Source organism: Rhinoraja longicauda, chromosome 36 (genome assembly GCF_053455715.1).
Source record: "Rhinoraja longicauda isolate Sanriku21f chromosome 36, sRhiLon1.1, whole genome shotgun sequence".
Classification (NCBI taxonomy): domain Eukaryota; kingdom Metazoa; phylum Chordata; class Chondrichthyes; order Rajiformes; family Arhynchobatidae; genus Rhinoraja; species Rhinoraja longicauda.
In genome coordinates, this window is record NC_135988.1 from 13,911,231 (window position 1) to 13,925,345 (window position 14,115).

Genomic DNA, 14,115 nt, shown 5'->3' on the forward strand with positions numbered 1-14,115 from the left:
TTCAGATATATTCGTTTTTTGTTCGGCAAAAAATCCATACTCACCAGAACTTGGAAGAATAACAGGCGATTTCAAGGAAACATAAGCTTCGGAGATGGATGACAGCATAAATGCTAAGAAGCCAAGTCTTTGAGAGTCCAGAATTAGGTAGGACATTGTCCAAGCATAACAGTTCCACCAGTCAGTACGGAGATGAACAGCAATATTATTATTCTGAACGTTGTGAATCTTTGAATTTCCCTTTCCTGGGCTGTGTACACTCAATCATTGAGTGTATCCAGCTACGTTTTGAATGCTTAAGGTAATCGATATGAAGATCAGGCGGAAATGTGGATGACACACAATCATCTATATCCCTACCATGCAAGATTGAAGAGGCCATGTCGCCAACTCCGGCTCCTATTTCTTACATTGCTACAATTAAGCAGACCATTGGAATGTTGAGGTAATGGTTTGGAGCAGGAGAACGGGAGAGAGAACAAAAGCAAGGTTTCAAATAGGGTACTCTAAAGCCAATGTAGCATTCCTCTGATGTGGTGCTCAGAACTACTTAAAATATTTCAGGAGCAGTACAATCCAGACTTTAAAGCATAATTGGCCATTTTTAAATATAAAAGCATCATTGCTTTCATCATATCATATCATATCATATATATACAGCGCGGAAACAGGCCTTTTCGGCCCACCAAGTCCGCGCCGCCCAGCGATCCCCGCACACTAACACTATTAACACTATCCTACACACACTAGGGACAATTTTTACATTTACCCAGCCAATTAACCTACATACCTGTACGTCTTTGGAGTCTTTGATTTTAGCTTTAAATCTTTTTATGACACGTTAGAGGCAGGAAACATGTTCCCAATGTTGGGGGAGTCCAGAACAAGGGGCCACAGTTTAAGAATAAGGGGTAGGCCATTTAGAACTGAGATGAGGAAAAACTTTTTCAGTCAGAGAGTTGTGAATCTGTGGAATTCTCTGCCTCAGAAGGCAGTGGAGGCCAATTCTCTGAATGCATTCAAGAGAGAGCTGGATAGAGCTCTTAAGGATAGCGGAGTCAGGGGGTATGAGGAGAAGGCAGGAACGGGGTACTGATTGAGAATGATCAGCCATGATCACATTGAATGGCGGTGCTGGCTCGAAGGGCCGAATGGCCTCCTCCTGCACCTATTGTCTATTGTCTATGACCTTTATGTTCCCCACCTACACTGCCTGCTAAGTCTCTTTCAATCATCATGAATTTTCCAGCCGTATGTCATGTAGAATTTACAGCAAACTTTGACACAAAGTGCTAGAGCAACGTCCGTAGGTTCATAAGTGATAGAAGCATAATGAGGCCATTTGGCCCATTAAGTCTACTCCGCCATTCAATCAACCCCATTCTCCTGCCGCTCCTCCTCAACCCCATTCTCCTGCCTTCTCCCCATAACCCCTGACACCCATACTAATCAAAGTGCTGTCTGATCAAAGTCTGGCAACATCCCCAGAGTACAAAAAAAGCACAAAGTCAGGCAGGTCAGGCAGCCTTTCTGGAGTACAAAGAAAAGACACAAAGTACTGGAGTAACTCAGAGGCTCAGCAAATTCTATATGTTTTTACAGCAATCTATGGTTTTTGAAACATATAATATTATTAAGGGATTGGACACGCTAGAGGCGTGTTCCCAATGTTGGGGGAGTCCAGAACCAGGGGCCACAGTTTAAGAATAAGGGGTAGGCCATTTAGAACGGAGATGAGGAAAAGCTTTTTCACTCAGAAAGTTGTAAATCTGTGGAATTCTCTGCCTCAGAAGGCAGTGGAGGCCAATTCTCTGAATGCATTCAAGAGAGAGCTAGATAGAGCTCTTAAGGACAGCAGAGTCAGGGGGTATGGAGAGAAGGCAGGAACGGGGTACTGATTGAGAATGATCAGCCATGATCACATTGAATGGCGGTGCTGGCACAAAGGGCTGCCACCCCGGCCACCGTCTGTTTGTTCATCTGCCCTCTGGTCGACGTTTCAGGTCGATCAAATCCCGAACAAACAGACTTAAGAACAGTTTTTACCCCAGGGCCATACGAGAACTGAACACTACCTTTGCACTAGGCAACACCGTTAAAAAATCTTGTACTTAATATAATTGTATTTAATTGTATTTATGTATTTATTTGTTTTTGCATTTATTGCATATATGTTTGTACGCACCGTCAGGATTGGCTATTTTTTAATTTCGTTGTACTCGTTGCAATGACAATAAATGAATATTATTATTATTATTATTATGTCCTACTCCTGCAACTATTGTCTGTTGGTTGCAAAGTGAATTACCTACATTAAAATAAATGGGCAATAAACTGAGAAGATAATCTAACCATTAAAATATTTTAATTTTATACATTTTTACTGCTTACAAAGCCCCCTATTTTTTAATCGCCTAATGAGAGATGCATCAATGATGTGAAAAATGGAGTAGAGATAGAGCAGCAAACTGTCCTAGTATCAGATCTTCCTAAACAATTAACAAAACAGCTCTTTGTCTGAAGTGCTTCATCTTCTAACTGTCGGATTGCTGGCGAGAGATTTAAACCTTTTGATATTAAAATTATGAGTTCCCGATCTTAAATAAAGTGAAGCAAGACTCATGAGACTGTGACTGTCAGGGCCAAGTTAACCCAGGAATCATAGAGTCATATAGTATGAAAACAGGCTCTTCAGCTCATCATATCCATGCCAACCAAGCACCCCTCCATTCTTTTATCACAGGATGGATTGAAGAAATCTAATGGGGAAAGCCTACATTAACTGGGAAGAATTCAATAACAATGAAAGGAATGGGCTGCAGATACAAAATAACGTTTACAGCCAAACAATCAATGCAAAATTCCAAATTGGCTATTGAAAAATGGATTTCGACTTGATCAAAATCAGGGAACATGTTGGTAAAGACAGCATCCCTGGAGAGAAGGAATGTCTCCAGAGATGCTGCCTGTCCCTGTTACTCCCTTTGTGTCTATCTTCGGTTTAAACCAGCATCTGCAGTTCCTTCCTACGCATGTTGGTAAAGGACCACGATCGAAACACGAGAACACTTTTGCCTGCCTATGAAAGATGTCGTTTCAAAGACATGCTAATAATTGGAGAAAAAATGTAAATGTTGAGACGTGCAGGACCATAAGAACTGAGAATAGAAATAGACTATTTACAGGTCAACTAGAGCAGTGGAACTTCAAACAAAAACGTTTCCAGCTATTTCTCACAATCACAAGGCTCGTTTGTTCAAAGAGATGATTCCATAAAAAGGAACTAATCACTCTTTTGTTCCCCAGTTGTCCTTGTCAGGCAAGAACATTACATAAATTGCGATAGATTGGGAAATGTTGATATACAAAGGGATCTGAATGTCCTTGTACACCGGTTTATGAAAGCAAATATGATTAAGGATGCAAATGTAACATTAACTTTTATTGCAATAGTTTTGAATGCAAAATCTGGGATGAATTGTAACAAGTATCCAGGGCATTAGTAATACCACTCTCGAGTACTGGTGTAGATTTGGATTGGAAAAGACATAGAAAAAATGCAACAAACTGATTTAAGGGTTGGCAGTAGTGGCTAGTGAGGATGAGTTGACCAGTACTCAACCAAAGTTCCGAAATATAATCTCATTCAAACTCACAAGGGCTCAACAGACTAGATACAAGAAAGATGTTTTTCCCAGGTTGGGTGGTCTGGAACCACAGGTCAGTCTCAGGACATGGGGCAAGCTTTTTAGGACAGAGAACGGACACATAATGCTGGAGTAACTCAGCAGGAAAGGCAGCATCTCTGGAGAGAAGGAATGGGTGACATTTCTAGTTGAGACCATTCTTCAGACTGAGAGTCAGGGGAGAGAGAAACTAGAGATATGGAAGGGTAAGGTGTGAAGATGTCAGATCAAAGAAGACGCTGTTCAAGGAAATGTACAATGGCTCATTGTTGGCAGAGGAGAAGGTGACAACGATGCATTCAAACAGTAAATTTAATCAGGACCGGAACTAGTCAGAGAACTAGGGTGGGCGTGGGACGGAGAGAGAGAGAAAGAGAGAGAGAAAGCAAGGGTTAGTTGAAGTTAGAGAAAACTAGACTGAGAGAAATCTGAAAATTTGGACAGATATGAGGAGGGGTTTTTTGACAATAGGATTCACTAACACTGTAGACAATGGAAGCTAAGCCATTGAACATACAAGGTGGTGATAAGCAGATATCTAGACACAAAGCATCAAATAGGAACAAGAATATGGTAGCGATCATTTTGAATGGTGGGATGGCCTCAAAGGGCAGAATGGCCTTCTCCTATGTAACTACTGATAAAATAGTTGTCTGAATGTCAACCAGATTAGTAGACGGCAAACTATTGTGTGTCATGTGCTTCCTGGCCTTTCATACCCGAATTATGGATAGTAAACTCCTGCCCATTAATAGTCCTGTAAAGCATGTTCAATGGTCATTCAACATTCCAATAATACTTCCATCCAATAATACTTCCATCCAATAATACTTCCATCCAATAATACTTCCATCCAATAATACTTCCATCCAATAATACTTCCATCCAATAATACTTCCATCCACTGATGTCTGATGCTCAAGATTGTAGCACCATAGTTAAAAGCCGCCCAAAAACATTAGACTTGAAAATAATGTAATACCTTATTGCTTATGCAACTAGCAGTAGACCCACTCATTTTACCTTTATCAAGTCCTCTAGCTGCTCCAACTCGAGACTCCTTTGTGGCTTTGGTCAAGGGCTGGCAGTTACTGTAGCTCTGTCAGGGGGTGGAAAATGCTCACGGGCGCCGGTCCCGTGGAGCTTGAGGGGATCTGATCGCCGACTGCAGATTCACTGGTGCTGCTGCAGGAGCAGCTGGGGCTTGAGAGGATGGCGTGGGAACAGACGCGCTGTTATCCTGAGAGAGACCAGCAAGAGCCACTCCAGCTGGCTCACTCAGATGAGGCCGCGACTCAATACTGCCACTGACCTGTGGCACAGCAGACTGAAGGAGGTCGGAGACGTGACTGAAGCCCCTATCAATGCGCCCACCCAGCCTTTCTAAACTAGTGGATATGGTGCAAGCAAGAGCCTGAATAGCACCGGTTTGAGCCTCAATCAATGAAGCCAGTGTGGGTGCCACAGGCTCCTGGACAGAGGGCTTCATTGCTGCATCCATAGAGTTGGCAACACGATCCATGGTAGACTGGAGAGTAGTGATGCCTTTGGCCACAACACCACAAAATATGGAAGCAGACTCTTCTACACTCTCAGACAGGGTGAGGCAACTCTTGGGTAGACTGTCCAAAGCTTTGAGCAACTGATGATGTTCATGGAAAAGCTTTCTTCTAAAGGCAGGGCCGGTTAAATCTGCATCATTGTCCTCTTCGACATAGCTGGGACCAGAGGTTGCCCTTGAGTCATCTGTCTCCTGCACAGTCCTTTCCACAATAGCCGGCTCCTGTTCATTACTGCCGAATAATTCATTGTGTGTCGATCCATTCAGTTGAGCATCCATGTCACTGGAGATGTTCATGTCAGTGGTGATGTACTGGAATGACGGAGCTGGTGACTGTGTATCTTCTGTAAAATCTCCCCGCTCCATCTCCTGCCCCATAAAGCCGAGGTAATGAGTCAGATCTGTAAAAAGGGAGAGGGACAAGAGTTAGGGAGCCCTGGGATGGTCACGTAGGAGAAGGGAAAGACATTGTGGCCTTCCATCACAGTGAGGAGAGGACTGGAGGAGACTCACTGTGATGGATGTTTCTTTGATGGATGTTTCTTTTTTGTGTGTTTTTGGGGTTGGGTGGTTTGAGTGCCTGTTTGATGCTTTTATTGTTGGACTGTGTTTTTGGGGGTTTTGGGGTGTGTGATTTGAATGCCTATTTAATGCTTCTATTGTTGGACTGTGTTTTGGGGTGTTTTTGGGGTTGGGTAATTTGGGTGCCTGTTTAGTGCTTTTATTGTTGGACTGTGGGTGATTGAATTAACATTTTGTTCAAGATGGCCGCGCCGTTGTGTTTGGCTGCCTGCCACTGTATGTTTCTTTTTTTTTCCTGGTCAGATGTGCAGCACTTTGGTCAACGTGGGTTGTTTTTAAATGTGCTATACAAATAAATTGACTTGACTTGACTTGACTTGACTAAACAGCACAAGAACAGCTCAAGGATGATAATGCTGCCTGCGTGATGACTTAAAACCGCAGATAAGAGAAATAGGAAGGCACCCTGTGGTACTTGGCCTCTAGCCTTGCCATTCTCGAGGTTTCTCCTGCTGTTTGGCCCAATGATGTCCAGGGCTTCCTGCTCCATCTGGGTGAGATCTAGAATGGAGGCTGGCCGTTCCTCGCAACTTGTTGTTTTCCTTCTTTTGTGTGCCAACTTCTCCTGCAGAAATAGTGGGAGTGAGTTAGTGTTTCATTGTTGCAACACATTACCCAGATGAGCGAACCAGGTGCATGCAGAAGGAATGAGTCCAGTTAACCGAGTGTACACCGACCGCTGTATCATATGCATGAAAAAAAAGCTTCCATTTATTTATTCTTCCATTTAAGCTTCCATTTCCATTTACTATCTTTAGGGTCATCTTTGCAGCCTGTTAACTGTTTCTGAAGTGGACCCACTGCAGGAAGCGGATGGCCAATTTACGTAGAGCATACGCAATAATGACAATGTGATAATGAATAGAAACAAGGAACTGCAGATGCTGCAAAAAAATAAAATAAATGCTGGAGTAACTCAGTGGGTCAGGCAGCATCTCTGGAGAACATGGATAGGCAATGTTTCGGGTCAGACGCTTCCTTAAGATAATAACTAGATCGCTTTTCTTCAAAGTGCTGTTAACCATAGCGGAAAAGAGAAAAGCTTCCAGTCATTACTCACATCGGTTCCAAAGCTTTGTCATCTTTAAGCTTGACTATATAAACAGATACCAGGCTGATTGCCCATTAAAAAAAACATTGAATGTATTTGAAATCATCAAAACCTCTCATTCTCTCATTCCCAGTTCTATGAAGGGTCTTTGACCAGAAACATTAATTCTGTTACTCATTCCACAGATGCTACCTGATTTGCTCTCCCCCCCCCCACCCCTTTAACACCTTTATCACTCCATCTGGCTTTACATTTCACTCCTACTCTGTCTAACACCCTTTAGTTTCCTTTTGATCTCTCGCCTTTGTCCACCCATCTGTCATTTAACCAACACTCCCTCTGCTGTAACTGCCTATAACATGCCAATCTTTGTTCGCCCCCCTCCACTTTCCAGCTTTCTCCCCACTTCCTTCATCAGTCTGTAGAAAGCTTCATACACAAAAGGTCATCTGTCCATTCCTTCCACAGATGGTGCCTGATCCGCCAAGGTAGTCCCGCAATTTGTGTTTCAATCAAAATTCCTGCATCTGCATTTCCTTTTGTCATCATTTTTCATCTTCACTATCAACACTGAAGTCATTTGTCTCAGAGTCTCTGCTGGCTCTCAGTGCAATCCCATTCCCCCACATATCCTTGCAACCTTCCTCTCTCACATGGCCATCAACTCCACCCAATGCTTTCATCACCTCCCTACACTTGCGGTAATTTAGTGACCAATTAAGCTGCCAATCTTTGGAGAATCACCCAAGAGAAACTGATCATAGGGATAACATGAATGTTCTTCACAAATAGCACCAGAGATCAGGAATGAACCTGTTTTGTTGCAGATATCAAAGGCATTATCTGTATATTACTGTCGTGCCCCTTCTGCAGTCCTTATCCCACAATACATCAAATCCAATTCACCCATCATTGTGTTTGACAATTCAAATACATGCTGGTTCAGTAAAATTTAACTTTTAAAAATCTCATCCTTATTTTCTTGGTGTCACTTCTTCCCGTTCTACAACCACTAAAATATCGAATCTACTATTCTTACACTCTTGTGCTTGAGTACAATTGTACTTATGCATAGAATGATTTTTACTGAACTGTCTGCAAAAAAAATGTCACTATGCTTAGACACATGTGACAATAAAGTACCACTGAATCTGCTCCCTTCCAATTCTGTCCTCTTAAGAATCCTTGAATTTATACATTTCACCAATTTGAGATAACAAGGTCTACTCACTTCCAGCGTTTTACTCCTTTTTAAGAATCTCCTTAAATCCCAATCCCTAGTCTAAACTTTTGCTCACCTAATTTAAGTTCTATTGGTAACCTACATTCACATTTTGTTTGATACTGATTCTCTGAGATATTCTGGGATGATTACTCTGTTAAAGATGCTCAAAGACAGATTTGAGAAGCTGTGAATGTTTTCTTCAAAGATGGAAGACCTGACAGAGGTGTATATAATGGAGAGGGGTCTGGACAAACTGGATAATAGGCAACGATTCCCATTTGGGGAGAGTTGTGGGTATAAAGAAATTAAGAGCAACACAAAAGAAAAACCTTAAAAAAAAATTCAGGCAAGTGGATGGAATCTGGAATGCACTGCCTGTATAAGGTTCCATTGTGCGTTTCAAGAAAGCAAACTCAACGCTAGCATTTATTTCAAGAGGGCTTGCTTACAAAAACAGGGATGTAATGCTGAGGCTCTATAAGGCGCTGGGAGAGGCCGCATTTGGAATACTGTGAGCAATTTTGGACACCATATCTGAGGAAGGATGTGCTGGCTCTGGAGTGGGTCCAGAGGAGGTTTACAAGCAGGATCCCCGGAATAAGTAGGTTGGCCTATGATGTGGATTTATCGGCACTGGGCCCGCACTCGCTGGAGTTTTGAAGATTGAGGGGGGGACCTCATTGAAACATACAGAATGGTGAAAGGCTTGGATAGAGCGGATGTCTATCACTATGACTCACTAGTGGGAGAGTCTAGGATGAGAGGTCATAGCCTTAGAATTAAAGGATCTTCTTTTAGGAAGGAGATGAGGAGCAATTTCTTTAGTCGGAGGATGGTGAATCTGTGAAATTCTTTGCCACAGAAGGCTGTAGAGGTCACGTCAGTGGATATTTTTAAGGCAGAGATAGATAGATTTTTGATTAGTACAAGTGTCAGAGGTTATGGGGAGAAGGCAGGAGAATGGGGTTAGGAGGAAGAGATAGATCAGCCATGATTGATCAGCCATGATTGAATGGCAGAGTGGACTTGATGGTCCAAATGGCCTAATTCTACTCCTATCAATTATGACCGTAAGAAGGAATTAGATAAATATATGGTGAAGAAAAATGTACAAGGCAACTGAGGAGATGGCGTAGGATAAGATGACACTGCAGTAATATTGGGTTTTTAATCGTTGATTTTTAAAATATGTTATTTATCTGAATTCCATTTACAGGCCTATTATGCTGTAAGAATTTCACTATTCTGTTTTCAGTATACATGATAATTAAAACTCATGCTCTTGGTAGAAAACTAGTTCATAAATTATCGACTGGATCATCTGCTGGGCTTCTGTAACTGTTCTACAATTCTATAAAGGAAGGTTACTGTAAGCATTTCAAAAGGCATTTATGGTGGTGTTTCAAAATAAACCTATTAGGAAACTGGAGCCAGCATGACAAAAACAGTGATGGTGTGAACACAAAATTAGCCAGAAGCAAAAGTGCTGATTAACGCGAACTGTTGTTTTTCAGATTGGAGGGGTAAGTGCATTTCCCTCCAGGGAAAACTGCAGTTAGAAATAGGTTTGGTGGGTTAAGAGCAGGCTGGAATAATGGGTCAGTTCAAACAGTTCTGTAGGGCATGTGGACCCATAGAAATTTTGTGATTTATTAGTTTGATTTATTATTGTCACATATACCGAAATATAGTAACAATTTTTGTTTGTGTACTATCCAATCAAAGCGTACTGTACATTTACATTCAAGCCATACACAAGTACAACAGGTAGTGCAGAGAGAAAAATACCAGAGTGCAGAATATATTGCGACACCATTATAGCTACAACAAAAGTGCAGGTGGAAAATGTGCAAAGGCCATAAGGGGGTAGGTTGGGAGATCAGGACTACATCCTTAGTTTATGAAAGGGCTTTTCAGTCGTCTGTCAACAGCAGAGAAGAAGCTGTTCCCAAATCAGGTGGTACATGCTTTCAAGATTTTGCATCTTCAACCCGACAGGCGAGGGGAAAAGATAGGGCGACCAGGGTGCAAATGATAGACACAAGGAACCATTGATGCTGGTTTACAAAAATAGGTATAAGTGCTAGAGTAACTCAGCAGGTCAGGCAGCGTATCTGGAGGACATTGATAGGCGACGTTTCAGGCCGGGATAAATGGGCCTTGGCTGCTTGCCCGAGACATCGTGAAGTGTGGATAGAGTCAATGGTGGGGGCAGGTGGTTAGTGTTATGGACATCATCCATAATGATGCAGGGCATGTATCTCACCCTCATGGGAAACAGGGGACAGGTCTGAAGAAGGATCTCATCCCGAAACATCACCCATCCCTGCTTTCCAGATATGCTACCTGTCCCGCTGAGTGACACCAGCATCTTTGTGTCTATCTTCAGTGTAAACCAGCACCTGCAGAGTTCTGAAATCTGTCGACACCCAAAACTTTGCAAGTGTCAGACTGTGGTCCAGCTGGGGTTGACCACCTGGCGTCACCCGGGCTTACCTTAGCAGTCCAGGTCAGGCCATTGAACTTCTTGCGGCATTGCAGCCAACTCTTTGGCACCTCACTCTTGGCATTGACCCTGTGTGCCACCTCGATCCAGGCCTGGTGCACCTTCTCCCTGGGCACACTCCTGCCCTGGGAGGGGAAAAACACCTCCCTGCGATCCCTCACCTGCTCCAGCAGAACCTGCACTGCTCTGTCACTGAAGCGCGGAGTGCGGGGCTCGGACATGGCTGCGGCCCAGTTGCAGGGAGAGGGAGAGGGAGAGGGAGGAACGGGCGCTGGCTGGGACCGGGGGCGGGGCTAGGGGCCCACCGGAAGCCTCGCCCCGCCCACACGGGCCGTCACGTGGTACGTCGGCCAATGGAGGTCCAGCCCGCCCCGTCCGTCAGGGTGGCGGCGGCCAATGGGGGCGCGGTGCCGCCCCACGCCCCGCCCACGCCGGCCCAATGTGCGCCCGCAGGAAAATTGGCCTCTCAAGATGGCGGCGGCCGGCGAGACCTGGTCGCGGCCGCTAGATGTGGGCAGGGTCGACCCTGCTGGGCTGGACAGGGGAGTTGCAGCTTTTCTTCTCAGGTTAGATGCCCGCAGGAGAGGGAAAAAATCTGTCTGGCCTGCGGCCGTCAATGAACGAAACACACACAGAGGGAGGGAGGTGGAGAGAAGGCAGGGCAGTGCCGCCAGTGGGCAGGGGAAGGGGAGCAGGGGAAGGGGGAGCAGGGGAAGGGGAGCAGGGGAAGGGGAGCAGGGGAAGGGAGCAGGGAAGGGGAGCAGGGGCAGGGGAAGGGGAGCAGGGGCAAGGGAAGGGGGGCAGGGGAAGGGGAGCAGGGGAAGGGGAGCAGGGGAAGGGGAGCAGGGGAAGAGGAGGAGGGGAAGAGGAGGAGGGGAAGAGGAGGAGGGGAATGGGGAGAGAGAGAGGGGAAGAGTAGTGGGGAAGGGGAAAGAGGAGGAGGGAATGGAAAGAGGAGATGGAGAGGAAGGGAAAGAAGAGGAGGGGGAAAAGGAGATGGGGAAGCGAGGGAAAGGGGGAAAAGGAGATGGAGAAGAGTAGGAGGGAAGGGGAAAGAGGAGGAGGGAAAGGGAAGAGGAGATGGAGAGGAAGGGAAAGAAGAGGAGGGGAAAAGGAGATGGGGAAGTGAGGGAAAGAGGAGAATGGGGAGAGTGGTAGGTGAAGGAGAATGGAGAGGATAGAAGAAGGAAGGGAATGGAAGGGAAGAATAGGAAGAGGGGTGGGGCATGGGTGGATGGAGGGGACAGGAGGGGGATGATGGATGGAGGGGATTGGAGGGGGATTAAGAATGGAGGGGTTAGAAGAGAGGGAGGGGCATAGGAGGAGGAATAAAGAGCAGAAGGAAAGGTGGAAAGAATGCGATAATTAGAAGAGGAGAGTAAGGAAAGGAGAATTGGGTAGAATAACCGAGTTAAGAAATGTCAAATCATACAAAGTGCAGAATAAATATTGGAACAAAGAACAATAATGAACTATTTAAAACAATTATTTGGGCTCACTTGTCAGAGCTGTATAACATAGAAACAGGCCCTTCTGTTCAATTAATTCGCGCCAACCAAGTTAAACTAGTCCAAAACTCCTGCACCTGGCCCATATCCCTCCAAAACGTTCCCGACCTTGTGACTTGATATGTAATTGTACCCACCTCTACCAGTCCACTGGCATATTTTTCCATGTATGCACCGTTCTTCGTGTAGAAAAAGTCGCACCTTGCGTTCTTTCTAAATCTTTCCCCTCATCTTAAACCTATCCCTTTGGGGTTTAGACTCCCATGTCCTGGGGGAAAGACTGTAGCTATTCACTCTCTATTTCCCCGTGATTTTATATACCTGTATCAGGTCCTCCTCTGCCTCCGAGCGAAAAGAGACCCAGCCTATCTAGACTTTCACAACTCAAATTCCCCCAGACCTAGTAACATTCTTAATTGTTTATTGCACCCTTTTAAATTTAATAATATTCTTCCTATCACAAGGTGATCAGAAATCTATACAGTACTCAAAATATGGCCTTACCAAAGTCGTACATTCGTAACACAATATTACAACTCCATGCCAAAGGCTGCCTTCACCACCTTCATGGAACTATGTACCCGCACACCTGGGTATCTGTTATAACATTCCCAAGACCCTACAATTTACTATGTAATCATCTGCCCTGATTTGTCCTACTAAATGCAACACCTCACATTTATCTGACATAAACACCATCTGACATTCCTCGGCCATTTAGCCTAGTTGACCAATATCCCATAGTGATCATAGATAAAATTCTTCACCAGATAGTTCCTGTAAACTTACTAACCATGCCACCTACATTCACATCAAATAAGAGCAACTTTGACATTTTAGCTTTGAACTACATACAAAAACAAAAAGCACTAAGTACTACAGAGTAATGTCAAAAAACTCTCAAAATCTAGGCACATGATTTGCATTTGTCATCTTTTATTATGATCATGTAACCCTGAGCAATTAACTGACCAGAAGAGGAATCATTCCGTGAAATCAGAAGGTATAGACTGGACCTGGATTTAAAATTACTTCATGAAGAATACAATCTGAAACATCTGAGCAAAACACAAAGTACTAAAGGAACTCAGTGGGTCGGGCATCAGCTAGGAAGGGAATGGACAGGCGATGTTTCATATCAGGATCCTTCTTTATATTTTCCTTCCACATATGCTGCCTGACCCACTGAGTTTCTCCAGAACTTTGCGTTTTGCTCAAGATTCCATTATCTGCAGTTCCTTGCGTCTCCAACTTACAACATTTGCTCAGTAGAGTACTGGGGTGTCAACTGATGTTTGTTTTCAGATTTCTGGAGTGGAATGTAAATCTCTGCCTTATGACTCAGTGCAAGAGTGTTATCTACTCAGCCAGCATTCACATACTGATCATCTGTGGCTGTTTCCTGTTTAATACATGGCCCACTCTCAGACCTTTTGTTGACCTGCTCTTCAGTTAAATGCACACTTGATTTCCTGTAAATATAAACAACTAGTCACCATTAGCTCTTCTTGGCTGTACTTGGAGTAAGTTGTGTTATTTCTGAAGTTGTACAAAGTGTTCCATTTTTGCACATTGACAGATGGTTTGGGGTGTATAATTAGTTTCTTTGTACTATGCATAAATTCAGTTTTCTGTTAAATATATATATTTTCCATCAACGAAAACTTACAATCTTCCAATAGTGAATATTATTTGTATTCAGGCAATATATTTATATTATGTCAAATGACATCAGCCCCAAAAGTCAAATGACATTTTTCAGCCCCAAATATCCTACTATGAAAATACTTGAGAGATGACTGTAGAGGGTTGAGCACCTTGGTATCCACACCTGGAATGATCTTTTACTGTGTCCTTTCCCCATAAAACATATGTGGCAGCTATAACTAGGTTCAGTGTGTCTCTCAACATATTTATTTAACAATCTAGGCCATTCCAGACATTGACTTTATACCAACTCACAAGGCAATCCAAATCCAGCACAATTACTTTTGCC

At 43.8% G+C, this 14,115-nt stretch overlaps 1 protein-coding gene across 1 annotated transcript; it reads right to left on the reverse strand.

Annotated features, from left to right (window-relative positions):
* Positions 1-1,187: 1,187 nt before the first annotated feature.
* Positions 1,188-10,873, reverse strand: LOC144610198 (uncharacterized). The gene is made up of 3 exons (XM_078428765.1): positions 10,602-10,873; positions 6,235-6,394; positions 1,188-5,648 (listed from the first exon to the last, which is right to left on the reverse strand). Exons 1-3 carry the CDS (start codon positions 10,830-10,832, stop codon positions 4,807-4,809), a joined length of 1,233 nt encoding a protein of 410 aa, XP_078284891.1. The 5' UTR covers positions 10,833-10,873; the 3' UTR covers positions 1,188-4,806.
* Between the last annotated feature and the right edge of the window lie 3,242 nt (positions 10,874-14,115).